General features: G+C 32.2%; 1 protein-coding gene across 3 annotated transcripts; it reads left to right on the plus strand.

Annotated features, from left to right (window-relative positions):
* The first annotated feature begins 7,264 nt into the window (after positions 1-7,264).
* On the plus strand, positions 7,265-27,151 carry LOC142320536 (uncharacterized). Of its 3 annotated transcripts, none has more exons than XM_075358437.1 (5): positions 7,265-7,378; positions 7,812-7,949; positions 11,703-11,949; positions 25,596-25,802; positions 26,863-27,151. In XM_075358437.1, exons 2-5 carry the CDS (start codon positions 7,910-7,912, stop codon positions 27,071-27,073), a joined length of 705 nt encoding a protein of 234 aa, XP_075214552.1. In that variant the 5' UTR covers positions 7,265-7,378; positions 7,812-7,909; the 3' UTR covers positions 27,074-27,151. The 3 variants fall into 3 exon arrangements, with proteins under 3 accessions (XP_075214552.1, XP_075214551.1, XP_075214550.1); XM_075358436.1 differs by having other exon boundaries at positions 7,295-7,378; positions 7,535-7,949; XM_075358435.1 differs by lacking the exon at positions 7,265-7,378 and having other exon boundaries at positions 7,466-7,949.
* The last annotated feature ends 719 nt before the right edge of the window (positions 27,152-27,870 follow it).

Raw genomic sequence — 27,870 nt, forward strand, 5'->3', positions numbered from 1 at the left:
TTAACACCTGGGATTCTCAAAAAGATTTTGATAGTGTGAAATAATTTTTCATGGATATCATCCTCTGAAGTAATATCTTACTGTAGTTCCAGAGGCTAAACAGAAAAAGAAAGACTATGAACATGTATGTAGGATTATAATAAGTAATCATTTTTCTTGTATTGTAGTTGTAAAATGTAAATGACCATTTTAAGTGTAATTATTATGTTTAAAGTATTTTAAATTCTCAGAATGTTTGATGATTAAAAATATGACATAGAAAGAAGTATTATTATTTCATCTATTAATTCCAATAAGAATTTTTAAAACACATTTTGTGTTTATAATGGGTGAGTGAGCTTTTCATTGTTTTTAAATTGCTAAGAAAATATACAATTGTATTTTTTGTGTTGATGGTAGTGAAAGATTTAATGTGTATACTCATTTCTATCATTCATGGAATGCAATCTGATTTCCACAATAATGTATAATCTAAAAATGAGATTACCTTGATAAATTATTTTGCCTAAAGCTACTACTATACTTGGAAGATGTTGAAATTGTCATTGAAAATTAGTTGAATTACTTTTTAAAAAAAATAGAAAATTGTTGTTGAAATCATTTAATTTTTGGGTAATCTGTATTCCTTACTTCAAGACTGTATAAGACAACAGTTCATTTACATTCATACATATTCTCTGAAGTAATACCTTACGGTGGTTCTGGAGACTAAACCTAAAAAGAAAGAGGTTACTACAGGAGTTTCTTTTGAACATCCAGCATAATCTCAAACAGTTTGGACCAATAATGTTTATCAGTTTCTCTTAGAACATTACCAGTTGCTTCCAACCTGCAAACCAATGCAAGTATTATGCTCCTAATACCAAATTCCATCTGTAATGGAGAGATAAGTGCTGAGAGTGGAGTTTTGTTCATCCTCTATGATTTAGGTATGAATGATTGTTTTAGTTGTTTCATCTTCTTTGTTAGAACTTTAACAAAGGTCAAGCTAGTTTTCTGGACTTATTCTAATCACTTTGTTATTTTTCATTCTTTAATTTTTTAATATTACCAGTGGTTATACTAATCTCAGATGAAGGATAAAGTAAAGGAATTATTTACCACAAAAAAATATTTACTGAGTAAAATGGTAATTATAATTCTACGTACGCCCAGAACTATTGACATAATGTAGTTAAAAATCTTTTTACATAGGAAGATCTTTTTCAGCCAATTTGTGTATTATTCTGTTTTACCACTTGTTGGAGCCATAAAATCTATGGTAAGAGGCATTATACAAGCATAATCTAGTTCTGTGGATTAAATGTGCACTATATCTTTTGTAATTTATGATAGTGTCATCAACAGTGAAGGTGTGATTAAACTTTTGCAGTAAAAAATTATATTTAACAAAGTAATAGCTTATTAAAAGCTGTGTTTATTGTAAACCTACCAATAACTATTTCCAGAAACTCAATCATCCATGGTGGAATGAAATGAGCACTTTTTCACAATCTCTGTAATGAGATTAACAGAAATCTGTTAGCTATTATGATTGATTTGCTGAGATAGGTTAATTTTTTATTCTTGTGTAAATATAAACAGAAATCTAATAAATAACAGGATTATCCAGGTGGTGTTCATGCACTTTTATATCAAAGAACATACAGAAAAATTTGCTAGCCAAAATAGATACAATTTTTATTAAACATGTTTGGGAAAACAGAATTAAAAATAAAAATTTACTACAAAAATTATTTTTTAGCATATGTTTTAATTATTTCTATAAGTAAATCAAGAAAAAATTTCTTCATAGTTCAGTTGGTAAAAAAGGTATTTCTCCCAAGTTACTGTAAATTTTTTGTACTTTGCTTTTGTAGATTTAATGCTCCCTGGACGATATTAAATTTTTATTTGTATAAATAATTACTACTTAAATACTACGGTAATATTTGATATGGGTGTGAGTATAAGTCTGGACTAAAGTGTAAATAATTTCATTATTTTAAAGCAGTCAGGCCTCTTCTCCCTGTATGTTGAAATATTATTTTAATAATTATCAAAACAAGAATAAATATTGGATAGGAAGAAGTACTGTGGTTAGATGTTTGACAAGTTTTTGGCACGAGGAATCTGTCTAAATGACAGAACAATGCATGATTATGAAGAAGTAATCAGATGTCGTAACTATGAATAATATTAACACAGGTATGTATTGCCTTTTTATACGTTTGACATGCTGACACATTATATTGTAATCAATAGTGAAGTTATGGGTGTGTCAACTAAATGACGTAGCTCTGTAAACCCCTCACTAAAAGTCTTATTACATGGTATTAAATGACCTTGTTAGTTTTACATTCACGATAATATTAAAAGTGCTATAAACATGCTTTGCAAATGTGAAAAGTGAAACATCACAAACTTGTGTGAACCTTCTGTGTTGCTGTGGACAAATATTAGTTATAAATTTGCAATTTAATCGACAGAGACTAACAGAAATGATAATAAATTTTTTTTTGTCTTCAGTCATTTGACTGGTTTGATGCAGCTCTCCAAGATTCCCTATCTAGTACTAGTCGTTTCATTTCAGTATACCCCCTACATCTTACATCCCTAACAATTTGTTTTACATATTCCAAATGTTGCCTGCCCACACAAATTTTTCCTTCTACCTGTCCCTCCAATATTAAAGCGACTATTCCAGGATGCCTAAATATGTGGCCTATAAGTCTGACTCTTCTTTTAGCTATATTTTTCCAAATGCTTCTTTCTTCATCTATTTGCCGCAACACCTCTTCATTTGTCACTTTATCCACCCATCTGATTTTTAACATTCTCCTATAGCACCACATTTCAAAAACTTCTAATCTTTTCTTCTTAGATACTCCGATCGTCCAAGTTTCACTTCCATATAAAGCGACGCTACAAACATATTCTTTCCAAAATCTTTTCCTCACATTTAAAATAGTTTTTGATGTAAACAAATTATATTTCTGACTGAAGGCTCATTATGCCTGTGCTATTCTGCATTTTATGTCGCTCCTGCTTTGTCCATCTTAAGTAATTCTACTTCCCAAATAACAAAATTCTTCTACCTCCATAATCATTTCTCCTCCTATTTTCACATACACTGGTCCATCTCAATTTTTTTGTACAGAATTCTAGTTAAGATTTTTGATGCATGACTAGTTAAGCTAATTGTTCTGTATTCTTCACATTTATCTGCTCCTGCTTTCTTTGGAATCATGACTATAACACTTTTTTTGAAGTCTGACGAAACTTCCCCTTTTCCATAAATATTGTACACCAGTGTGTATAATCTATCGATCGCTTCCTCACCTGTACTGCGCAGTAATTCTGCAGGTATTCTGTCTATTCCAGGAGCCTTTCTGCCATTAAATTAGAGCATTTCTGCTCTCTTAAATTCAGATCTCAGTATTGTTTCTCCCATTTTATCCTCTTCTTCCTATATAACACCATTTTGTAATTCATTTCCTCCATATAACTCTTCAATATATTACACCCACCTATTGACTTTACCTTTCGTATTATAAATCAGTGTACCATCTTTGTTTAACACATTATTGGATTTTAATTTATGTACCCCAAAAGTTTCCTGTATGCTCCATCTATTTTACCAATGTTCATTTCTCTTTCCACTTCTGAACACTTTTCTTTCGTTAGTTTGCACTTCCTGATTATAGTATTTCTTAATTGTCGATAGTTTCTTTTACTTTCTTCATTACTAGCATTCTTATATTTTCTACATTCATCCAGCAGGTGCAGTATATCATCTGAAACCCATGGTTTTCTACCAGATCTCTTTGTTCTGCCTAAGTTCACTTCTGCTGATTTAAGAATTTATTTTTTAACATTCTCCCATTCTTCTACATTTTCTATCTTATCTTTTTTACTCAGACCTCTTGCAATGTCCTCAAAAATCTTCTTTACCTCCTCTTGCTTAAGCTTCTCTAAATTCCACCGATTCATCTGACACCTTTTCTTCAGGCTTTTAAACCTCAATCTACATTTCATTATCACAAAATTATGGTTGCTATCAATGTCTGCTCCAGGATAAGTTTTGCAGTCAACGAGTTGATTTGTAAATCTTTGCTTAACCGTGATATAATCTATCTGATACCTTGCAGTATCACCTGGCTTTTTCCATGTTTATATTCTTCTATTATGATTTTTATACTGGGTATTGGCAATTACTAAATTATACTTCATCCAAAACTCTATAAGTCAGTCCCCTCTTTCATACCTTTTGCCCAGCCCGTATTCACCCACTATATTTCCTTCCTTGCCTTTTCCAATGCTTGCATCCCTATCTCCATTATTAAATTTTCATCTCATTTTATGTGTTTAATTGCTTTGTCAATTTCTTTGTATACACACTCTACCTCATCATCATCATGATGGGCGCTTGTAGGCATATAGACGTTAACAATCGTTGTCGGTTTAGGTTTTGATTTTATCATTATTACAATGATTCTATCGCTATGCATTTTGAAATACTCTACTCTCTTCCCTATCTTCTTGTTCATTATGAAACCTACTCCTGCCTGCCCATTATTTGAAGCTGAGTTAATTATTCTAAAATTACCTGACCATAAGTCGTTTTCCTCTTCCCACCTAACCTCACTAATTCCTACTACATCTACATTTATCCTATCCACTTCCCTCTTTAAATTTTCTAACCTATCAACCTTTTTTAAACTTCTAACATTCCACGCTCTGACTTGTAGAATGTTCTTTTTTAATTTTCTGGTGACCCCTTCCTTAGTAGTCCCCCACCCAGAGATCCAAACGGGGGGACTAGTTTATCTCCGGAATATTTTACCAAGGAAGGTGAGGCCTTCATTGCTATATGAAAATGCAGAGAGCTACATTTTCTTTAAAAAAAAAGCAGCTGTAGTTTTCCATTGCTTTCAGCTGCGCAGTACTCAGAGGACTGAGTGATGTTGATATGACCGTTTAAGTCGTCCTGACCTACGGCCTTAACAACTACTGAAAGAGCTGCTGCCCTCTTTCAGTAATCATTCCTTAGTCTGGATCTCAACAGATACCTCTCTGATATGGTTGCACCTTCAGTCCAGCTACTCTGTATCACTGAGCACTCAAGCCCCCTCAACAACGGTAAGGTCTCATGATTCATAGAGAGAGCGACATTTTTTACCAGTCGTCAAATGAAATTCTGTGGCCTTCCTTGAGTATTTCAATCTACCAATCTCTCACGATACTAATGCAGCCGCAACGAGTTTCGAACAGAGAGCGGGCTATCCAGGAACTTGAAGATTTGTTTATCAACATCTTCTGAATGGGGTGGCTTGAACACATTACATAGGTGTGCTGCAAACATTTCCATCTATTGGCTGTTGCTGTAAGCCTATCCATTAGGTGACTTGGAGGGGATGGCACCAGAGACCTTTTGCAGTTCCTCATAGCCCTCCACAACGAATGTTCACCTCCAGGCAGGAGGCATTTTACTCTACAACATAATCAAACTCTTTGGTTGCTGACTGCCCTCAACACCTCTTAAGTTTGCAGGCAGACCTGTTAAAAGCAGTTCTGTCCTCAGGATTCCTTTAGTACTGCCACTTCCTCCGAATTCTTTTTTCTCTGCAGTAATTTCCATCACTTCTTTGGGGTAATTACTTTTTTTCCCTCTACTCCTCCAGGTCAGACCAAACTGGTAGGTATAACTCCACATGAAGGAGTGTCTGGTTACTCTATTGAGCCTTCCCACCTACCGGCTGTATATCCAGCGTAGTAGGTCGGCTCACTGATCAGCTCTTTTGAGGACTCAAAAGAGCTGATAAACATGGCACCAGGTCTTTTCTCCTAGTGTTCAGCCTACTATCCCCAGAGGTTCATTGGTACTGTCACACCTAGGCATGCCAGACCTCGCCTCTGGGGCTGTCCTTCCTACCCTAAGCTAATAGCCCAGATGCCAATCTTCTTGATCCTTACTTTTTAGCACTTCCTTAGTGTATGCGTCTACTCTCCTCCATTGATCTTCACTGCTTAACATGAAATCCACTAGGTTGTCTGGTGTGCACTGAGCAATTCCAGCCCTATTCCACAGTGTGTCCCATCGTTGACATCTGAAGACTGTGTGTTCCACAGAGTCTTCCTTGTCATAAAACATACATGTTGATGACTCTCGTTTACCAGTTTTATGTAGGTAATCCTGAAGATTGCTGTGTCCCGTTAAAATCTGTGCTGTGTAATAGTTCACATCTCCAAATTTCCTTCCGTTCCATGCTTCTAAATCATGTATGTTCCTCTTGGTCCACTGTGTCACCCACTTGCTCACAACCTGTTCTTCCATTTGGTGATCAATCTTGCTTACTCAGGTCTTGTGCTATGTCTACCTTTTACTCACTTGCAACTCGATTGGTGGGGTTAATTTCACCTGCAGACTTCAAAGGGACACCACTGGTAGCCTCTCTTCAATTCAGATCTGATAAGAATTCCAGTCAGAACTACAGTTTAAGGCGAGAGGGGACTTCTGTATATATGATTATTGTGCTCCGATTCAGTATTGCTGCAGAATGATTGGAAGTAGATTCAAGACTATTTATGATGTCAGTGAATAGGGAGCCAACTCCCGAGCTAACAAAACAATCCAATGAATCAGGAGCTTTGGTTACATCAGTGGGTTATTAGGTCGGTTCCAAACCAGAAAATGCGTAGAGACGTGACCTTGTAACACAAGGTCACGCCTTAGGTTAGGTCAGGTTAGTACTCTACCACGGGTAGTTATAGGTCTAGAGCCCCAGTGAACGTGCTTTGCATTCCAGTCATCCCTTGAAATGAAGCGGCGACCCAAAGTATGGAAGTACTTTGAGAACATCTGATCTGTGATCAATAGCGAGGGCTTCAGTAGATCGCAGATAGCGTCAGTGGTCAAGTAAGTCCGTCAACTCAATTGATTGTCGTTTGGACACGGTTTGTCCCAAATGGCGGGAGTTTAATGTGCTTGATTCCATTATAATTAGCAGTGCAGTCCTCGCTGCGCCATGCCGATTGGATGATTGGTCAAGAATACGGAATAGCCGCGAGTACTGAAATAGTTGCACTCTGTGAGATGTGTAACAGAAACAAGAATAACATCGAAACCGCTTATTCAGGATAAACACCTTTGATTCTTATTTTCTGTTCAAAATGTCATTTATATTCCACGTTACAATTCGCAGACACCTCGCCATCAGACTTTGGTGATCATCTACGTTAGCAGACCTTTGAAGTTAATTCACTGGGTTAATCAAGTGGTGAACTCGTCATCACAAATCAGCTGATTTCGATGTCGAGATTTGTAAGGTTCAAATCCTTTACTAGGATTTAAAGTTCAAATCCTTGTAAAGGATTTGAATACTTATCGTGAATACTGGTAATGCTAACATTAATTTTAGTTAAATAAACAATAATTTTCTCGTAAACTTTGTCAATTTTTAGAGAAATTTCTCCGTTTTTTTTATACATTAAGCCTTATTTATTTTATAAAAATATTTTTATGAAGCCTGTGTTAATATATTTTTGGTTACAGCTGTTTGTTGCCTGATGGCGACTTCATTCGCGTTATGGCAATTATCATTTATAAAGGCGGGAAATAAACTATTAGAGTTGAGTTAGGTTATATATGTGTAGTTTCCTGTCATGTCAAGATAATTTTGAAAAGAACCTCTATTAGTGTAATACTTCGAGCATTTATTAATTTAATTTTTTACACCAGTTTGATAAAGTGTATTTAATAGTGTAATAGTTGTGTATTTTATACAGTATGGCAAATAGAAATTCTGATTCTCTTGTTTCATTTTCATTAGAAGCTGATAATGAAAATTCCAGCCAAAACGCTAGTATTTTACAAAATTCTTTAACAGTTGAGGATCGCCTGAAGCTTATTGACAAATTTTTATCACTTATGAAAAACAGGATTTCATTCATGCGTGCAAAATGCGATCGTAAGTATGATTGTTATTAGTGCATTTACTTATTCGTGGGATTTAAAATTACAATATTCATATTCAGTCACGTTTACATTTAAAATAATTAAAAATGTATACGGTAGTTTCTATCAAATAATAAGCAGGAAGCTGTGTTTGATGAAAGTTGAGTTATTAGTGCAATGATTTACTACAGATTAAAAATAGCTGCTTACTTTTAAATCTCGATATCTTATGTTGTGAGTTTTTTTAAATAATTTTGCATTTTAAAGTGCTCAGACGCTCTGTTGACTAATATTTAAGCATTTTTATGTATGTTTACTTGTAACTCATAAATCATTGAGGTGATTTTAATGAAACTTAGCATCATACTAAAATATTGTTCTATTTGCACTAATCGTATAAAAAAAAACAAAAAAAAAGTTGGTTGTACCTCGTAGGCTATGAACCATTATTGTCTGTTTATGTCCTAACAAGAGAATAATTAATAGTAATTTTTTTTTATGAACCTTTTGAGAACTATTTTGAATCTGAGAACGAGCTGCTGCTATAATAAAATAATTTCACATAAATATTACTGATAAAATTCCATTTCTATTGCCTTTTTGTCTCTTTTTCTGTAAAAAAGACCACATCATTTTTTTTTATTCATTTTTTTAATTTAATCATTCCATAAAATTAGAGTGCCTTTCATAGAACTTAGCTCTTATACATGCTTTATTCTGTAGCTTGAGTAAACCTGAAATTATTCAGTTGATACCTTATTTATTTTTTGGGGAAATTATGTAAAACGAATACTCTCAAAAGCATTCTATTGATAAGAGCGAACAGTATTTTTGGCTAAGTACTTATTGCTATTAAGCCAGGAGAATGAATTTGTTTTGGAACAAAACAGTTATATCAAAGTATATTATGCAAGAATATAAGTAACATTTATAGATTCATGGGGAACTCTAAGTTATAAAAGATACAGTTATTTTGGTAAGTGAAAGTGAAAATACCAAAGACTGCATAGAAGGATGGGAAAATTGAACAAGATCTCTGAGTACTGATCATCAGTTCAAAATTATCAGAAATTTGCTGTGTAAATTAGTAGTATAAGCTGTAAGAGCCTCCTTCTCTGTTCACTCGGCTCAGCAGTCTCATCCATGAAAATATGTTCAAACTAGTTAGAAAGTAGCAACCCGTTTTCTGTTTAGCCTCCAGAACCACCATACAGTATTACTTAAGAGGATGAATGAGGGTGATATGTAAAAGAAATGTAGTCTTTACAGTCTCAGGTCGACCATTCCTGAGATGTGTGTTCCTCTATGGTGATCAACATATTCTATCCTACATTGTACACTTTCTGGTCCAACTGCAATAGGATTTGCATGTCAGTATAGACTGGAGTTTTTTTTACAGATTGCTGTTGAAAAACTGTAGATTAATTTTAATTCACCCAATTATATTATTAATGTTCTTTTGCTCTTCTGTCTACTTCCTCCTGATCAATTTCTCTTCAACTGCCAAATCTCAATCAAAAATTTCTTTAAAAATTATACCATTGCACATATGTAATTCATATAAAATTGGGTTCCAAATATTTGCTGAATATTCACAGTAAAAGTTTTTGCAGTAACATAAATTATGTAAATATGTTCTATGTAGAAAAATGTTTGTAGATCTAGTTTGGATAAAGCAAAATTAATTTTAACAGAATGGAGATAAACAAAATGTTACTATAAATAAAAGTCTTTGCCAAAACGAATGTTGGTCAGAAGAAACAGAATGGCTTACGACATATAATTAAATTCTCCTTATTTAACTTCCCAGAACAAAATATGACCTACACCTGCTATGTACAACTAGCTACAGTTGCCATTTACTATTTGTCTTATAAACTCACCGGGTTGATCTAAAGGTGTACTCGTTATCCTAAGTCAGCTGATTTCAAAGTCTAGAGTTCTAAGGTTCAAATCCTAGTAAAGGATTACTTTATAGGACTTATAAATACTAGATCATGGATACCGGTGTTCTTTGGTGGTTGGGTTTCATTTAACCACAAATCTCATGAATGGTCCACCTGAGAGTGTGTACTACACTTCATTTACATTCATACATTTCATCCTTTGAGGAACCTTATGGTGGTTCTGCAGGATAAACAGGAAAAAAAAGGTTCAGCCAGCCCACTTTAGTCTCCATAAAATAGGTTTTACTACAATTAGTTATTGTTTGTTTGGAATGTCCCTTTGATGCTTATATAGCATTTTCTGCAGACAGGTGAAAAAATGTTCTTATTCATTCATGCTTGAAGTGACTGTAGGCTAAAGCTGAATTACATATAATTCAATTATACGTAATACAATTTCTATAATTTAAAAAAAAATATTTATTAGCCTTCATAATCTAGTTAATTGTAAAGTAAAACTTAACCCAATGATATAAGCTTAACTTTTAATAAAGATAAAGTAGTAAGGTAAATTGATATTTTATATATGTGCATGGACTTGTTTCATTTGAAACATTTCTAAATAATTTTTTAAATAAGGACATGTTCAAAAATTCCCAGTAAATTTTACTTTAATTATTCAGATATGTAGTATTTTTAATGTTGATTCTTTTAAATAATTCCAATCTGGTAATAAATAATCTGTTAACAATATTAACATGCTATTTCTGTCACACATGACGTATAAAATTACTTGTTAATGTGCCTTTTCCACTTGCATAAATTATAATTTTACAACTTTCTTACTCTTATTTTTTTGGCATTTTGCACAGACTTATAGTCCTTGAGATCTGCTAAATTACAGAAATGTTTTCAGTTAGTGAAAATAAATTCTTGAGTAAAGGAACTCTTTTACATGTATAAAGAGGCTAAAAAAGAAAATTCCTTGATAACCTTGTTATTGTTGTAAATTAAGTTAGGAAAATAATTTTAGCTTTGATGAAAATTTTAGCAGATTTTTTAATTCTTTTCATATTTCTTCTTTCTTGCATATCTAAGAATAAAAAAACCTTTTAAGCTAGAAAAAAGTGAGTTACTTAAGGGATTCTAAGAGCTATAACTCCTTACAGCTAAAAGCTATAAGGTATCTGTAAAATTTATAAGTTAAATTTTTAAGTTTAATTTTTTAAATATACCCAGAGGTTTTTGAAAAAGTACGTCAGATTTTTATAAAATTATCGCATAAACTATTTTGATGAGTTTTAAATAATATTAATTAAATTGATCTGATTTTCTGTATGCTTGTTTAACTTAAGCATTTCCTTACATACATTATGTTTGTATGGATTTTATTTATTTTGTTGTTATCTTAAAATATAAGTTTGGAAAAACTGGCAGATTTCAGAATAACTAAATTATTTTTTTTCTTTTAATAATCCTGAATCAAAAATGATTCTAAACTCTATTTTATATACTTACTTCAATGTTATATCACAAAGGTAAGTTTAGAATAATTTTTTATTGCATTATTAAGCTTAATGTAACAAATCGGAATTTAAACTTCATTAAATTTAATTTTGTAGTGTATAATACCATCTGGAAATATTTTTTAAAACCATTTGCAGGTCTCTAGTATCAAATACATTTAATATTGTTCTTTATAATTTAAGTTATTTCAAGGATTTGTGCTTTCTTATAATAATATATTATTAGCACTCATGAAGTGAGATGTTTGATTTTGTTACATTTGTTTTATTTTATGATATCTTTCTTTTTTCTCTATTCTACGTCTAAATATTCATTATTTAACTACATAATATACTGAATTCTGTATTTTTCAGCGAGTTCTGGTGCATCAAGATCTCTTACTGCTGGGAATATAAGTACTGTGATAGAAAGAGACTTTGATGATTCACTAGATGACATTTATTTGCAGTTAGGACTTAATAATATTTTAGAAATTATCTTTTTGAGAGGCGTACAAACTCGAATTTTATGGGATGTAGTTAGACAGAATATTACATCATCCATGAATAATTCTTTTCCAATACCCAGACCTCCTATTAAAGATGGGCCTCAGAAAGAAAGGTAGTGTATTAGTTGTTGAGTTTTATTATTTTATGTATTAACAATTTTTGTAGTTAGTAAACATTCACTAAATTGTATGAATTTAATATTAATTTGTTTAGTCCACTCTGGCTGACCTGAGTCTCACTTTTATTTTACCTAATAAATTATAAATAAGATTAAGATTTGAAAAAGTGGGAGTATGGAGTTACTATTTACATACTGTAGATAGTGTGAACTTGGATAGGATGACTGTGTCCAAGAGGGAATGAGCTGATAAACTTACAGTCCTACCTTTTACAATGATGTATCCTTTTTTGGACAACTTTAGATGTTTTCTTCATCCATAACAGGTGTTATGTTAATATTTTCTCCACAGTTCTGTGAGCAGTGGAAACCTTGGAATATCATCATGGTAATGATTTATGTCTAGCAATAGTAACCAGTGTCTTTCTACCTCCACTATATTCACCCACAAAATTGAGAGTTGTCTGCTTCATTTCTGTAGTTCTATCACTAGCCTAAAAATTTAAACTTTGTGGAAAACTTTCTTATTTTATGTATACATTGCTTAGATTGGACTGACCAAATCTTGTTAATTTTTTGATTTCACCTCACTGATTCCTTTTGTATATGTTTTAAACTATCTCTTTTTTGGTTTAAATTCTCCAGCCTTCCAATTTTATTTAAACTTTCACTTTCTGATGAAAGTATATTGTCAGACTTTCTGATGACCTGCTCCTGGATAGTCCCCACTCAAAGATCCATCTGGGGGACAATTTTACCCAAGAGGAGGCCATCCTATTGATCTACTCATAATAAGAAAGAAAAAAATGTTCTTTGGAACAAAAGTAATTAGGAAAGTATTTACATAGAACATAACGGCAGTATTTTTCCATTACTTTCATCTGCTTGATGCCCAGGTCTAAAATAAGTAACAGAGTTTTTTATTTAGACCATATCAACCATCATCAGTTAACATTCTCAAATGTACTAAAAAGGCTGATGCTCTTTTTGGGAATATTTTTATCTCTATTTGCATCATTATCTGCTTCTTAAAGGTTTGCAAATTTCTATGTGAATTGTCAATTTATTTACAAATGGCTGACACTTACATTTGCTTACAAATGTTTGTAATTCCTGTCGATGATTAATTCAGATTGCTCATTGCTTGCAACAAACCATCATACTTATGGTCATTCTTCTATTCACCAGTTGGGGAAACTGTCTTATGCTTAAAACTAAGCTCTCAGTCCTTATGGCAGGCCATAGTGCTTTAGAATGTAGATATATATCTATTGAATAGGTAGAACATGTAAAATCTACTTCACATTTTACATAATCATCATATGGTTTTTTTCCAGTGTGGCAGGTCCCTTATACCATGTCAGATATAAATATGAGTGCATTTTAAAGAATCTCAATAAATTTGATGGGCATGAAGAAGGCTTTTATAAGAGATGAATGGGTGTTCATATCAACTTAATATGTAGATTAATATCAGAGGCCTGCATTTTTTAACAATCAAAAAGTTGTTTTTAATTTGATAGTTGATTCTTATATATGTTTGGGCGCTAAATCCTAATATGATAGTGTAACTCAATTTTTCTCCATCATGTTATGATTTTTCACTAAAAGGGTTCAAAATATTTTCTTAAATATAAAAAACAATTTGTAATTAAATTTAGAATTTATTTTCAAGTGATATGAAAAATAATTTACCAATATCATTAAAACTATGAAAACACACAGTAAAATACTATTTGTGTCCTTACAAATTGTCCTTTTGATGGTTTTTCCTTATTTAACATCCAACAACAGTCATCTATAATGCTTACGTTCCATCTCCTTTGGTATCTCCTCTTTCAAGTCTTGGTGGAATTTCTTCCCCTGCTTCTCACTTATTGCACCAAGATTTTCAGGAAAAAAGTCTGTGCAAAATCTAAAAATGCACCTTCAGGCTCATTTTACAGCCTAAATTTTTGAATTTTTCTAACATATTGTGTCAAAATTTTATAATCTTCCATTTTTTTTTTGTAGCTAAGAAACTTTGTAAATATCCTGAAAGGCTTTTCACCTATATTTTTCTGCTTCCTCCATTTTAGAATCAAATACTTCATCTTTCATAAGCTTTCTTATATCCGACCCAACAAAAACACCCTCCTTTATATTTATTTCTGATAAACCTGGAAACTGACTGCAAAGATTCTTGAAACATGCTCCATCTTTTTTTAATGCCTTTACAAATTGCTTCATTAATAGTAGTTTAATAAGTAATGGATGAAGCAAAACTTTGCTTGGCATGGCAATTTTTCTTCAATGATATCATACCACCATTTTTTTAAGGTTTGTTTTGGAGGTCATTCTTTTTTATTACAGTACTGCTTTCTATCACAACTATCCCACTCCCACAAAAAAAAAAACATGGATATTTGGTATAACAACTTTGTTGTTGCCCAAGTAACAAAGAACCTACCTTTAAATTGCCCCAAATTGTCTAACCTTGATCCTTACAGTGAAGTGTAATTAAAAGTAACTTAACATTTTTGTAATACTTTCTAATGAACAAAGTGCCTCACTTTAAAGAAACATACTTATTTCCATTTTGCAGAAGATATGCCTTAAGACTCCTTTTTAACAAATCAATGACCAGTCTCCATTCAGAAACCTTGTAGACAATGTGGAATTTTTCCAAAGTCCAGGTACATCATTACAGTAAACTAATGCATCTTGAAAAAAAAAAATTAAACAAAGTCTTTTTCTCTGTTCCTGAACCAGTAAAGAGGGGTGCCAGGAGCTAACAGATTTTTTCCGTACTTCAACCTTGAGCCTAAAAGTTTTCAGTGGAGTTCTTAGGATGATTTAAGTCCCTCATGAAATTATTTAATTTCGATTGCTCAAAAGGTTTTGGTTCATTTCCAAGATTATAATGATCCTTTTCATCATTCAGCTTATTATCCAGATCACATATGTCATCTAATTTCTCTGGTGGTGAAGGAACAGATATTTCTGGTCCATGAGGTATTGGATATATTGCTGATTGAAAGTTTGGGTAAAAAAGTATTTTCTGTTTTATAAACTTAATCCCTGTACTATACATGAACAAAAGTAAAATCAGTGCTATAATTGGTTGGATCTCTCCAAGCCATAGACTCTCTGAATCAGAAAAAATCTCTTCAACACATTGAACAAACATGAGGAGCCCAAGACTTGTCTTGGTCTCCTAATTTCACACCATAATATGCAGAGTATACTTTTTTTATGAATTTTGTATTGTTTCTTTTGTTTTCTGACAGTAAAGTTTCTACAAATATAACAAAAAGATTTGGACATATTAACACAGCTGCTTAATGCCATTGGAATTTAATCTGAAATAGACTTGTAAAATATAAGTATAGTTACTTGGAAAATATAAGTGCATAAAAAAGGTATAATAAATATTAAAATAGTTAAATGAATGAAGTTGTCAAACAAACAGCGCAAATACTCATCACAATTGTAAAAAAAGTACTGAACTTAATTTTTTGTTTAGAATAGCTGATGATGATGGTGAGGAGGCAGACACACAATAACAGGAAATTGATCAGTCATGTTGTTACATGAAAATGGCTGTATGTGGCATATTATAGATTTATTACTGCTTTTAATTTCTTTGTCATAAATTCACTATATTTTTATTCAGAATATCAACTTCTTGTATTTTCATACATAAAAAAAATAGATTGTTTATTTGAACTACAGTTTTACAAAATGATCCTTTACAACAGGCTAATGTCATAGATATAACAAAAACAACAAATGTTGGAAAAACCATTGTTACATCTGTTTAATTACAGAAAGAAGACTAAGAATAAGGTATCTTGCCTTCTCCCAGTTAAAGAGGGCTCTGTGTCTATCAGGCAAAGTTTAAACCAAAGAATAGTAGTTCCATAAAACTTTGAATTGCTGAACCTGTCTCCCTAGCCTCTCACAAGCTTATTCTGACCCGAAAGGTGAATTTTTCTCAGAGCATAATTGTGACCATTATGTTTAAAAGAGTGACATTGTCAGTCAGATAGAAGATGACTTTTCTGTCATCATTGAGAGAATTTTTATACAGAACTAATATAGATAGTAGTGTGGTGTATTATAGTAACTGTAATTAGTTGACTTTGACTCTTAAATGCTATTGATTTTATAAAATGTATAAATGATTGAAAAATTGCCTGCAAAGAAACTCCTGGTTGAAAATTATTCTGATAATGCTTCTACTTTTGCTGTGTAACAAATAAGTAATAGTGTTGATATTGATAATTGTTCACGTTGATTAGTGCAGTCATGCCCAGAGATAAAAATAATGATGTGGCATGTATAAAAAATTGTACCAGAAAGTTTGAAATTATCAAGCAGACTAATTAAAATTTGGGTTTACATCAAAGGTAGTCGCCAATGAATCTTGACTTATGTGTATATTATGTTATGTGATGCTATCTAATGTTTGTGTAAAGCCATCAATATTAATAAGGCATTTAAAAACTAAACATCCTGAACATTAACACAAACCACTGCATTTTTTTTTAACGTTTTAAAGCATGAAATAGTCAAGCTAGTCATTTTAAAAACATTTGTTACAATTAATGATAAATGTTTAGAAGCCTCTTTTGAGATTTCTTTATTAATAGCAAAAGATAAAAAGCCACACACCATTGGTGAAACATTTGTTCTTCCTGCTGCAATAAAAATGTTGCAAATAATTCAGCAGGAAAAATATGCTGAGAAACTAAAATGTATTCCCATGTCAGCAACTACCATTGCTAAGCATATAGAAATTATTGCTGATAATTTAAAAAACAATTATTAAGACAAATTACTCAGTGTGGAAAATTTGCTATATAACTAGATGAAAGCACAGATGTCACCAGCTTTGCACAGTTAATGGTATTTATTGGATTTTTTTTTAATAATGAATTGTGCAAACTACTTTTTGTGAGCCACTTAAAAAGACATCTTTTCTATAGTAAATAATTAATACCTTTGTTACAAAAAAGATTTTATGGGGAAACTGTGCAAGTGTAACCAGTGGCAGAGCAGCTGCTTTAACTGGAAGAATAAAGAATTCAAGGCAAAGGTAATTAAAATAGCACCCCACATGAAATTTCTACACTATTATCCATTGGCAAGCTATTGCAGCAAAGAAATTGGAGCCAGAAATACATCATGTGCTGCAGGATGTTATCAGGATAGCTAATTTTGTAAAAACAAGAACCTTTAACAACAGAATATTTTTGATATGTAATGAAATGGCAGAAGCCACGAAAGTCTCCTGTACCATACAGAAATTAGTTGGTTATCTCATGGGAAAGTACTAAAAAGAGTTGTTGAACTGAAAGATGAATTACACATTTTTCTTTTGGACAAAGATAAGAGATCAAAGTTTGCCTGTTTTTTCAGTGACAATAAGTGGCTGTTGATAGTATGCTCAGTTTGTCTCTTCGAGGAATAAGTGATATTTTAACAGTGATTGAAAGTATTTCTTTTTTCAAGATGTTAGCCTGTGTAGGTGTTGGGAAGTGTAACTTACTATTTTAACAGATTTTCTTTCAAGTTTTTTTTTTTTGATTTCCAAGTACTATATTTATTTAACAAATAAAAGTTGATTAAAATTCTTAGGTAAAATAGTTCTCATTACTCTTCTTTTTTTTTTCAAATTATTTACATTACTTAGGGAATTACTGTACATCTCATATGGCAAGAAATTGAAACATAACTCTACAAGCACCTGTTTCTATGCAAAATAAAAATTTTAATGATTGAAGGTAACAATTTCCATATTGTGTCTTGCATCAAAAATGAGAAAGATAGATATTCATAATACTTACTGATAAAGTATTAATAATGTATTTTACTAAAGAATTTTTTAAAAATAATATATTTCAAAGATGCTAGCAAATAAATTCCTGATATTGTATATGATTTATTTTTCTTACATTTTATGCATACAGTATACTATGACAGAATATATTTGTTGTTGATTTTTAAAAAAGTGGATGTGAATTAATATGTATATTGTTAATCATTAGATTTATGATTTAAATCTAAGTTAAGTAAAAAAAAATTAAATTTGATTTAACTTTTTTTTACTGTAACGGGCTGTATGGTGGGTGATCAAATAGTTCCCAATGAAAACGCTGCAGGAGCTTCTTTGTTACTGCTGCAGTTTGCGGCTGAGGATTGTCATGGAGAAAGACAATGCCTGATGACAACATTCCTCTCCGCTTATTCTTATTCACCCATCATACAGCCCGGAATTGGCCCCATCCGATTTTCACCAATTTGCTCACATGAAACACTGGCTAGGAGGACAACATTTTGGCACAGACATCGAGTTGCAGACCAGTGTAGAAACATAACTGAACACAGGCGGCTCCGTTCTATGACGAGGGTATTGGAAAGTTGGTACCACACTACGACAAATGTCTAAATCGGAGTGGCAATTATGTAGAGAAATAGCGTAACTATGTAAGTACTTGTTACAAATAAAAAATATTTTTATTTTCACTGCGGTTTTAATTTCTTGACCGATCGGACCTTGAAAAAAAATAACCCTCGTATTTACAGATCTTCCTAGTATTAAAACAGAGTTTCAATGGCTCATGAACCTATTTGCTGAAAATGTAAAAATAGGTACTCTTTCGATCCCAGTTCAAGAACAGTTAATTGACATGAGAGGAAGAACAACATTACAGTCTGAATTTAAAGGAAAATCTCTTCATAATTGGTGAATGGAATTGAAAACTGAATATCCAGACTTAGTAAGTAAAGCAACGATTGCAATCTTACCATTTGATTTGATATACCTGTATGTAGTGTTTTCTGCAGTGACAACAATTAAAACCAAATACAGAAATAAATTAGAGTTAGAACTTAAATTAGAGCTAGAATTGGTTAGAATTGCATTAAGTCAGAGCTAAACCAGATTTTTCAGATATTACTAAACAAATAAATTGCTCACATTAAATCTAATTCAAAATTTGTAATTTAACTTAAATGTATGTATATTGTTTAAAAAATAATTTTTTTTTGACTACACACACACACACACACACACACACACACACACACACACACACACATACATACATACTCACACACATCTTAGGGGTACATGATCAAAAAGTTTGGAGATCGTTGTTCTAATTCTGCATTAATCAAAATGGGTAATAATTCTTCTCGTCTTACTGCTGAACATTTCTTAGTTCCTTTTTAAACTTTATTTTAGATTTCATTTCTGTTAGTTTGCTTTTTGAAATTAATTAGTTTGTTGTCTACTCCAAATTCTCCAAGGATGTTGAAAAGGATTTGTCTTGTATGTTGAGTCATTGATATCTAACAATGAACACTAAAACATTTTTGATTGTGCTATCTACAAATTTTTAATAGACTAAGTAACTGTTAGGGTTTCTTTGTGGATTAATTAAATGGCAGGTATGACCTGCCTTTTCTAAACCAGCTTTGTTATTCGCCTATTTGTGGATCTAGTTTTTTTTCTTATCAGCTTTGGACAGGATCTTGTATGTCACTGGTAGTAGAGAAATTCCTCTGTAGTTATTGACATCTTAAGAGTTTCTCTAACATGTCCTTGTGATATCCCTGTGTAGCTATTTTATTACAGTGTCATTTACAGCTTTCTACATTTCTGTCCATGCAAACCATGCAGGGAAGACTCAAGACATTCAACTTTACGATGGCCAAACCATTGGTTAAATTGAATTTGAAGATCACTTGCAGAATTTTAAATTATATTTTCTAAAGTTTTCCTTTATCTTTTTTGATATCTCTTGGTTTCAAGAAAAGATGTGATGGTGTGATGGCTTAACAAATGCAGCCCTTACCATTGTTACTCAAACGTGACTGGCTACTCTTGCCTTGACTAAAAACATAAAAAGTATGGTCACCTCCTTGTGATGTTCGTCAGGTAATGCTAAGAATCATGCAAAATACTTTTTTACCAGTACAAAGGACAGTTAACCAGCCATAATTACTATTTTTAAGATGAGGTGATTATTCTGAAACCTGTATACTTCAGATCAAATTTTCGACTGCTATATCAATCAAACTGTTGCTCTGAAGTTTTTATAAATTGAACAGTCTTTATATTTATATAGTTCTAAGTTTTCATTTAAAGTTTTTTGTTTTGTCTTTGTTTTTAATATTTTTGTTTATTTTGAATTTGTTTTAACTTTCTTCTTAAAGTTTTTATTTTGTTCTATTAGTAATTAAGTAATTTTTTGTTCTATTAGGTTTTGTATTTATATTTCATGTTTTGTTTTCCAGATCTTTTTATTAATTTTTAATTGTGAATTTTTAAAATTTAGTTTTATAAAGCAAATACATTGTGTTTGGGTGATGATAACGCTGAAGCGTTTTTCGCCCAGGAAAAAATCAACTAAAAAAAATATGAACAGTCTGTAATTATTCGTTATTAGTATTATTCTCTACAAGGGTGAATCAAATGGTAATTTTTATTTATAAATTTATTCATTAATAATATACCCGATTCATACTTTCATCATTTCTTTATATAGTTTCTACACACTTTTGCCAACAATTTGGAAGCTTGAATCTTGAATGTTCCTTGATCATAAAAAATTTGAGGATGGGTCGTCAACTAATTGTGCATGCATTTCTCGATGTTTTCATTTATTTCAAATTGTTCCCCTCCAAGTGATTTTTTTAAAGGGTGCTGTCAAAATATAGTTACAGGGAAACAAATAATGATTGTAGGGAGGGTGGTCAAGGGTTTCTCATTGCATTTTTTCAATTTATCCCTTGTCAAAAATGTGGTGTGTGGCCTGGCGTCATGGAGAAGGATGACGTCTCTGATGGGCATACTCCGTCTTTTGATTTGGTAGGTAAGGTAGCTTTTGTTGACTAGCAGCTGGTAATAATAAGCCACATTCACAGTTCATTGATTATGTTGAAAATCAATGAATAAAACTCCCCTTGAGTCAAAAAAAATCATTGCAAGAACTTTTCCAGTTGACAGACAGGTTTTGACCTTCACTGTGCAGCCTTCATCCTTCCTTCACCACTCCTTACTTGCCATTTTTCACTCCGGAGTGTAATGATGGACCTATGCCTCATCACATGTGACAGTGCACCTCAAAAAAAGTCCCCTCTTGTTGAAAACAATTCAGAAGTCTCGCAGATCTCCAACTTGTCCTGTTTTTGATTTTCAGTCAACCACCTCGGAACCCATCAAGCACTAATTTTTCTAAAGCCAAGATGATCAGTGATAATGGATTGAACATTCCCATAGCTGTTACCCACTTCTGATTGATTTCTTCTACAATGAATCATCTTCAATAAGCCATTGAATGGCATAGATGTCAGTTGTGAGACTTGACTTGAGCATCAATCATGACTTTCATTTTCTACACTTCCTCGTCCTTAAATTGTCTGGCCCATGTGTACACTTTGTTCTTGGACCTATAAACAAATTAAAATTTCTGCGGGTTTAACACCTTCACTAGTTAAAACTAGTACTAGATTATATGTTGTGCAACAGATAACATATAACTTATGGCTGTAGTTTTTTTTCACTTTTAGGTTTTGTATTGGAGCCTATTAGGCTCTTTTTCGCTCTTGTTCATTTATGGCTGTATTTTTTTTCTGGACAAAAAATGCTGCAGCGTTATCATCGCCTGAACACAACGGAAGTGTTTTAAAAACTATATAAAAAAAAAACAAAATTTGCAATTAAAAATTTAAAAGAAATGCCCAGAAAACAAAACATGTAATATAAACTCAAAAAATAGTATAAAAAAATTTAATCTTAAGGAGAGATTTAAACAAAATCAAAACAGACTAAAATATTAAAAAAAAAGAAGACAGACAAAAAAAAACAATATTAAAAAATGTGTAAAATATTAGCCCCCTGCAGAAATAAAAACACCTGGTCTAAAACTTTTTTATTATTGCCCAGGATTTAACGAAAATTCCCGGGCAATTTAAACTTACGACGCAAGGCTGCATATCGTATGCATTCCACAAGAATGTAGCGCACAGTCAAGCAGCAGTTGCATCACATGCATACTGGTGCCTTTACTGCTGACATCAGATACTCGTGAGTAGCTCTCATATGTTCTATCTGCAATTAGCAGAGGACGACTTCACGATGAACTTTCCTGTGTGAGGAGATCCATGACAACACAGAACCTTTAATGTACTGTAGTTTGGTATCTACCATAGCCGTCTAGTTATCTTGCCACCTTGCGCAAAGAGTTAGTTTTACACAGTTAACAAAGTTGGATGCAGTAACACGAGAAGTTAAGGATGGTTGACTATATGCCTCTTTAGTAGCAGAATCTGCACGTTCATTCATTACCCGGAATTCCCATATGGCTAGGGATCCAGAAGAAAATCACTTGTGTGTTGCGATGGTTCAACTCAGCGATTGCATTGTAGATGTTGGTAACAATAGGATGTCTGGAATGAAGATTTTCTAAGGCTTGGAGAGCACTATATGAATCGCTACAAATAAGTATACAACTGTACTTTGGATTAATGATATTCAAAGCCTTATTTATAGCGTACAATTCAGCAGTAAAGACACTCGTAATACCAGGTAGACCAAACATATAGGTTCAGCCATTAACAAAAAATGTGCAGCCAACAGTATCATTCTGTTTCTACCCATCTGTGTATACCACTGCGTTTGGGTTTGCCTTGAAAAGAATATGGTGAAACAAAATAGGTGGTGTTGATTCTTTATTGTATTTCACGAGGTCAAACATAAAATGTATGTGGGTGATTGTCTACGGAGGATAAATAGGAAAAATAGAAGGTGCGGCCACATTCATAAGCTCCAGCAAACATCGGGTATGAATACCAACAGGTGCAGTAGAACATATGAATCGCTACAAATAAGTATACAACTGTACTTTGGATTAATGATATTCAAAGCCTTATTTATAGCGTACAATTCAGCAGTAAAGACACTCGTAATACCAGGTAGACCAAACATATAGGTTCAGCCATTAACAAAAAATGTGCAGCCAACAGTATCATTCTGTTTCTACCCATCTGTGTATACCACTGCGTTTGGGTTTGCCTTGAAAAGAATATGGTGAAACAAAATAGGTGGTGTTGATTCTTTATTGTATTTCACGAGGTCAAACATAAAATGTATGTGGGTGATTGTCTACGGAGGATAAATAGACTGAACATGGATAAATAGGAAAAATAGAAGGTGCGGCCACATTCATAAGCTCCAGCAAACATCGGGTATGAATACCAACAGGTGCAGTAGAACATGGACAGTCCTCATACCTGCAAAAGTAAGTATTTCCAAGAACTGTGTCAAAATTTGACATAGGTGATTTGGCTGTCCCTTAAGGTGGCTAAAATAAGATGCTGATACCTGATTCTGTCTATCCCAAAGTGATGGCTCACTGCATTTGACAAGGATGCTCATGACAGGGCTTGATCTAAAGGTACCTGTAGCACAGAAGAAAAGCATGATGTATAGGATCTAGCATCTTAAGCACAGTATTATGCACTGAAGAGTAGGTGACACAATCATAATCCAAACGGCAACAAACCAAGGAATAGTAAAAACACAACATACACGAGCAATCTGCACCCCAATCGGTATTGCTAAGGACCCGCAGCATATCTAAAAGTCTGGAACCCTTCATTTTCAATTCTTTGATGTGTTTTACTCTTAAGGTGGCTACAAAAAATAGGCCTAAAAATCTGATAGAAAAAGGGATAGCAATTAGCTCTCCACTGAGAAAAATTTGCAGAATAAAGGGGTCCTGCAGGCGAGAAAAAACTACACATCTTGTCTTCTCAGATGAAAATGTGAAACCTTGGACCAAGCTTCAAGGTGAGTTACAGTGTTCTGTAGTAGTCTCTCTGCCATGGCTGTTGAAAGAGATGCAACATATATAGTAATATCATCAACATGGCTGTACTGATGACAGAACAGGGTGGAGGAGCTAACCAAGCTTGTTCCCCCTCTCAAATTCACGGAACATTAAACCCCCACTCTGCCATCCAGCTTGCTGCGCAGAATAGCTAAATTACTGTTTAAATTTGATTCAACCCTCATATATTATGTATATTTATGCGTATACATACTCACAATATAGTTGTTAATTAACTGTTTAGTTTTGTAATTTAATTATTTTTTTATATAATTCCATTTATAATTTTTTTTTAACTATTAAAAAAAAAGCCGTCGGGGACAAAAAACTTAGGTTTTTTACCCCTGAAAAATAAATTATCTGCAACCAAAGAGAATTTTCATTATATTTGCAGAATAAGAGCTAATGATGAATGATGAATTAATTTGACACTAGGTAATCTGCTTATTTTTGTTTAATGATTCACTACACGTTTATGTACTGACTGTGTGTTTCTGTGATACAGATTAAATTAGATAAACAATACTTTTGAATTTTAAGTTGTTGATCAAAAACCTTTTATGTGTTTAATGTAATTATATTGTTCTATGTAACATAAGGGGTTATATTTTGAGGGCCTTAGATGAGGTTTATTGTATATATTTTATTGAGAAAAAATCCCTAAATACCCTTTTGCTGTGCAATCTTTAAAGAATTAATAACTTCCTTTGATTGTTTAATTATTTGGTGCTGGTATTTTTAAAAGTGAAAATCATGTTCACATGAACTTCTTACCAGATTGAAATGTTTTATTGTTTTTCTTTGTTGCGTAATGTTATTAGTATTGTAATTTCTTTAACATATGGTAAGGATTTTCAGGCATCCAATACCGATGTTGTGTGAATTAACATACTCTGACAAATGAAACCATGCCTCATCTGACATGAAATATAGCATCTGGTCTATCTGTCCATCAACCATATTTTTGCAATAATTAAGAGCCAGTTGCAATAATTAAGATGTCTCAATTTGTCCATTTTCTGAAGTTATTACACAATATAATTTAAATATAAAACTTAATTATGATGAGTATATTTCACTACTTTTTTGCGATAATTTGTATTCTGATTTTGCGATAATTTCTGATATCCAGAAATTTTTCTTTGAATATTGGCTATAAATTGAGTCCTAGGAAGGTTGCCTATTTTGTTTTGTGCTTAAAACTGACTCCCATTGTATGACATTTTTTAACCAGTTTGCTGGCATTCAGAAATGTTTTCAAAAATATTTGACACATTTCTTGAAAGGCTTGAGAACACAAAAGCTTTCACTCTAGCTAACCATTTTTGATTGAATTAAACATTTCAGAAAACAACCACAAAGAACAAAACGATAGTGCACTGAAGCGAGAATAATTTACAACTGACAACAGACAAAAGTAATAATATATACAACTAATAGTGGCACTAGTATTAACAGTATTAAAGGTAACCGCAAATAACTGCAGTTTGAGTTCTATTTTCTATTCTATATTCTATTTTTAAATGTACCATATATTATTTTTTTTATTTTTTTATTTTACATGCTGACAAATGGTTGTATTTGTCAGGTTACATGTGTTTGTTTGGTTTATTTGTCAGTTGACAAATAACAGGCGTTATTTGGCAACTTTTTTGATTAATCACAAGAAGTAAAAGTATGCTAATGCTTTATATATAAAAACAAATGCTTTTGACATAAACTCAAGTGTGATCATTAAATAACTTTTTTGCCCTATAGGAAGATTTTAAATTGCATGACTGAGATTTCAAATTCATGTATTACATTCCAAGACACTTGTAAAAGTAATCAAGAAGAAATTGAAAAGTACTTGGTTGGTACAAATAAACATGTTTTTGAGCTTGAAAAATTTAGATTGTATAAAGAGAAATTGCGTGAAGAAAAACACAAAGAGGAAAATGAAGGACTGATGGTAATCAAAGAAAGGTAAATGAAGTAATTTTAATAATGTCTGTATTTAAATCTTAAGATTTGACCCAGAATTATTTTTATAATGAAAATAAATATGTATGGAATTACACATCTGAATTCCTTGATCCATATTTCCTTTTTTTTTATTTCATGTTATATCTAAACAGAGAAAAGATACCTTTTGTTCTTCTTATAGATAAGGTACTTTTTCCTAAAACTACCACCAGTCCAAAAGAGAAAGTATAGATTGATCTGTTACTAATTGCCAGTATTTGTTTTTTGGGTATTTTTTTTTGTTTGCCACAGCAGTATGAAGTACATTTTATTTCCCAAATTCCTTAGTTATTGAAATGTTAGAAACTTCAAGAACTTCAAAAAAAAAGTCTTTTGTAGACTTTGTTGTTGACTTGATAACATTTTTTTTCTGAAACCTTTTCTAAAGAAAAATGTGCAGTCAAAGACAAAATTTATAAATTCAGCTGTTTTCATTTAAAAGATTTGGTGAATTTTTTTGTACATTTTTTTTTCTTTTGTAGTTTTATTGTCTTCAGAAACCGTTAGTTTTAAAAATTTGTACATCCCAGTGATGGCAAAATTCAGCCATTAGGTATGAAAATTAGTTTTATTGCTTGAAATAATATCTCATAGTAAAATTAGACCAGAAATATAAGTGTTTTATAAATCTAAAAGTTAGAATTTTTTTAGATTTTTCATTTTTCTTAATATTACTGATACATATAGAATCAAAATTTTAATTATTTATATTTTAGTCAAAGTTTGATGAAAACTTGATCTTTTTCTAGTAGTAGGTAGCAGCAGTTTAAGGAGGATTTAAGCTTACAGGAGTTATATTAACGAGAATTTATTATTTTTCTTGGTTTTAAAGAATTCATATTCTTAATTTTTTGCCAACTGTGTATCTTGATCAACAAATATTGTCAAGCAAATGCTCCAAATGAACTTTGATATGATGAAAAATTATTCTTATGCTTTATAATTCGTAGAAATTAACTCTTATTAATTTCTTTTAATATCATTTGCAAACTAATTTTTTATACTTAATTGTAATTTTCAGACAAAGGAAGAAAATTCGTAGTATTAATATGATGCGTGGAATAATAACCAAACTTATTGCTGGTACGAATATTAATTACTTGGAACATCCTGAAGTTGTGGAAATAATAAAAAATTGTCGGAATGTTGTAACTGAAGATAATGTTAAAGAAAAAGCACAATTAATATATTCTCGGTTCAACCGAACTATTCAGTTTTCTGTAACACAGTAATAAAACACTGTTACAGTTGAATGGACTCAATCCTACCGTATGAATTTTCAGTCAATAAAAGTTTTAATTTTTATCATACGTTATGTAACTGTTTAATATCAGTAATGTTTTTATTCATAGCAATTATCCCTCAGAGATATTGTTTCTAGAGATTATTCAGAGCTTGTCATGTCATTTCATAGTACATAGTGTATATGTTAGATATATTGCTGAAAATTGTAACAGGTAGTACCATAAAAATAGTCTAAAAAATATGTAGACAACATAAAACAAAATGTATTTTATTTAGATGTTACTTATGCCAACGGTGTTTCCACTTTTAGAAACAGTCCTGGAACGCTTCTTTTGTGATGTTCTTCAGTTTTTTCGTCGCAATTGCCTCAATTTCAGGAATCGTCTAAAATCTTCTTCCTTTCAAAGGTCTTTTGAGTTTGGGGAACAAGAAGTGACAAGGAATGAGGTCAAGTGAGTAGGGTGGATGGGGAACATTGATCGGGTATTTGTCCAAAAACTCATGAGTTCTGAGGGCTGAATGAGCTGGAGCGTTGTCGTGATGAAAAAACCAGTCACCACTCTCATAACATGATCCAATTGATATCCCATACTCTTCAGCAAGCTCCCTGATGATCAGACGTCGATTTGCCCGAACCAGGGTGTTGATTTTGTCTATGTGTGATTTGTCAGTTGACGTGGAAGGACGTCCAGGACACTCATTGTCTTCAATCGACTGACGACCATCTTTAAAACGTCCATGTCACAAAACATGTCACACACTTCATAGTAACGTTGCCTTAAGC

Source organism: Lycorma delicatula, chromosome 2 (genome assembly GCF_047948215.1).
Source record: "Lycorma delicatula isolate Av1 chromosome 2, ASM4794821v1, whole genome shotgun sequence".
Classification (NCBI taxonomy): Eukaryota; Metazoa; Arthropoda; class Insecta; order Hemiptera; family Fulgoridae; genus Lycorma; species Lycorma delicatula.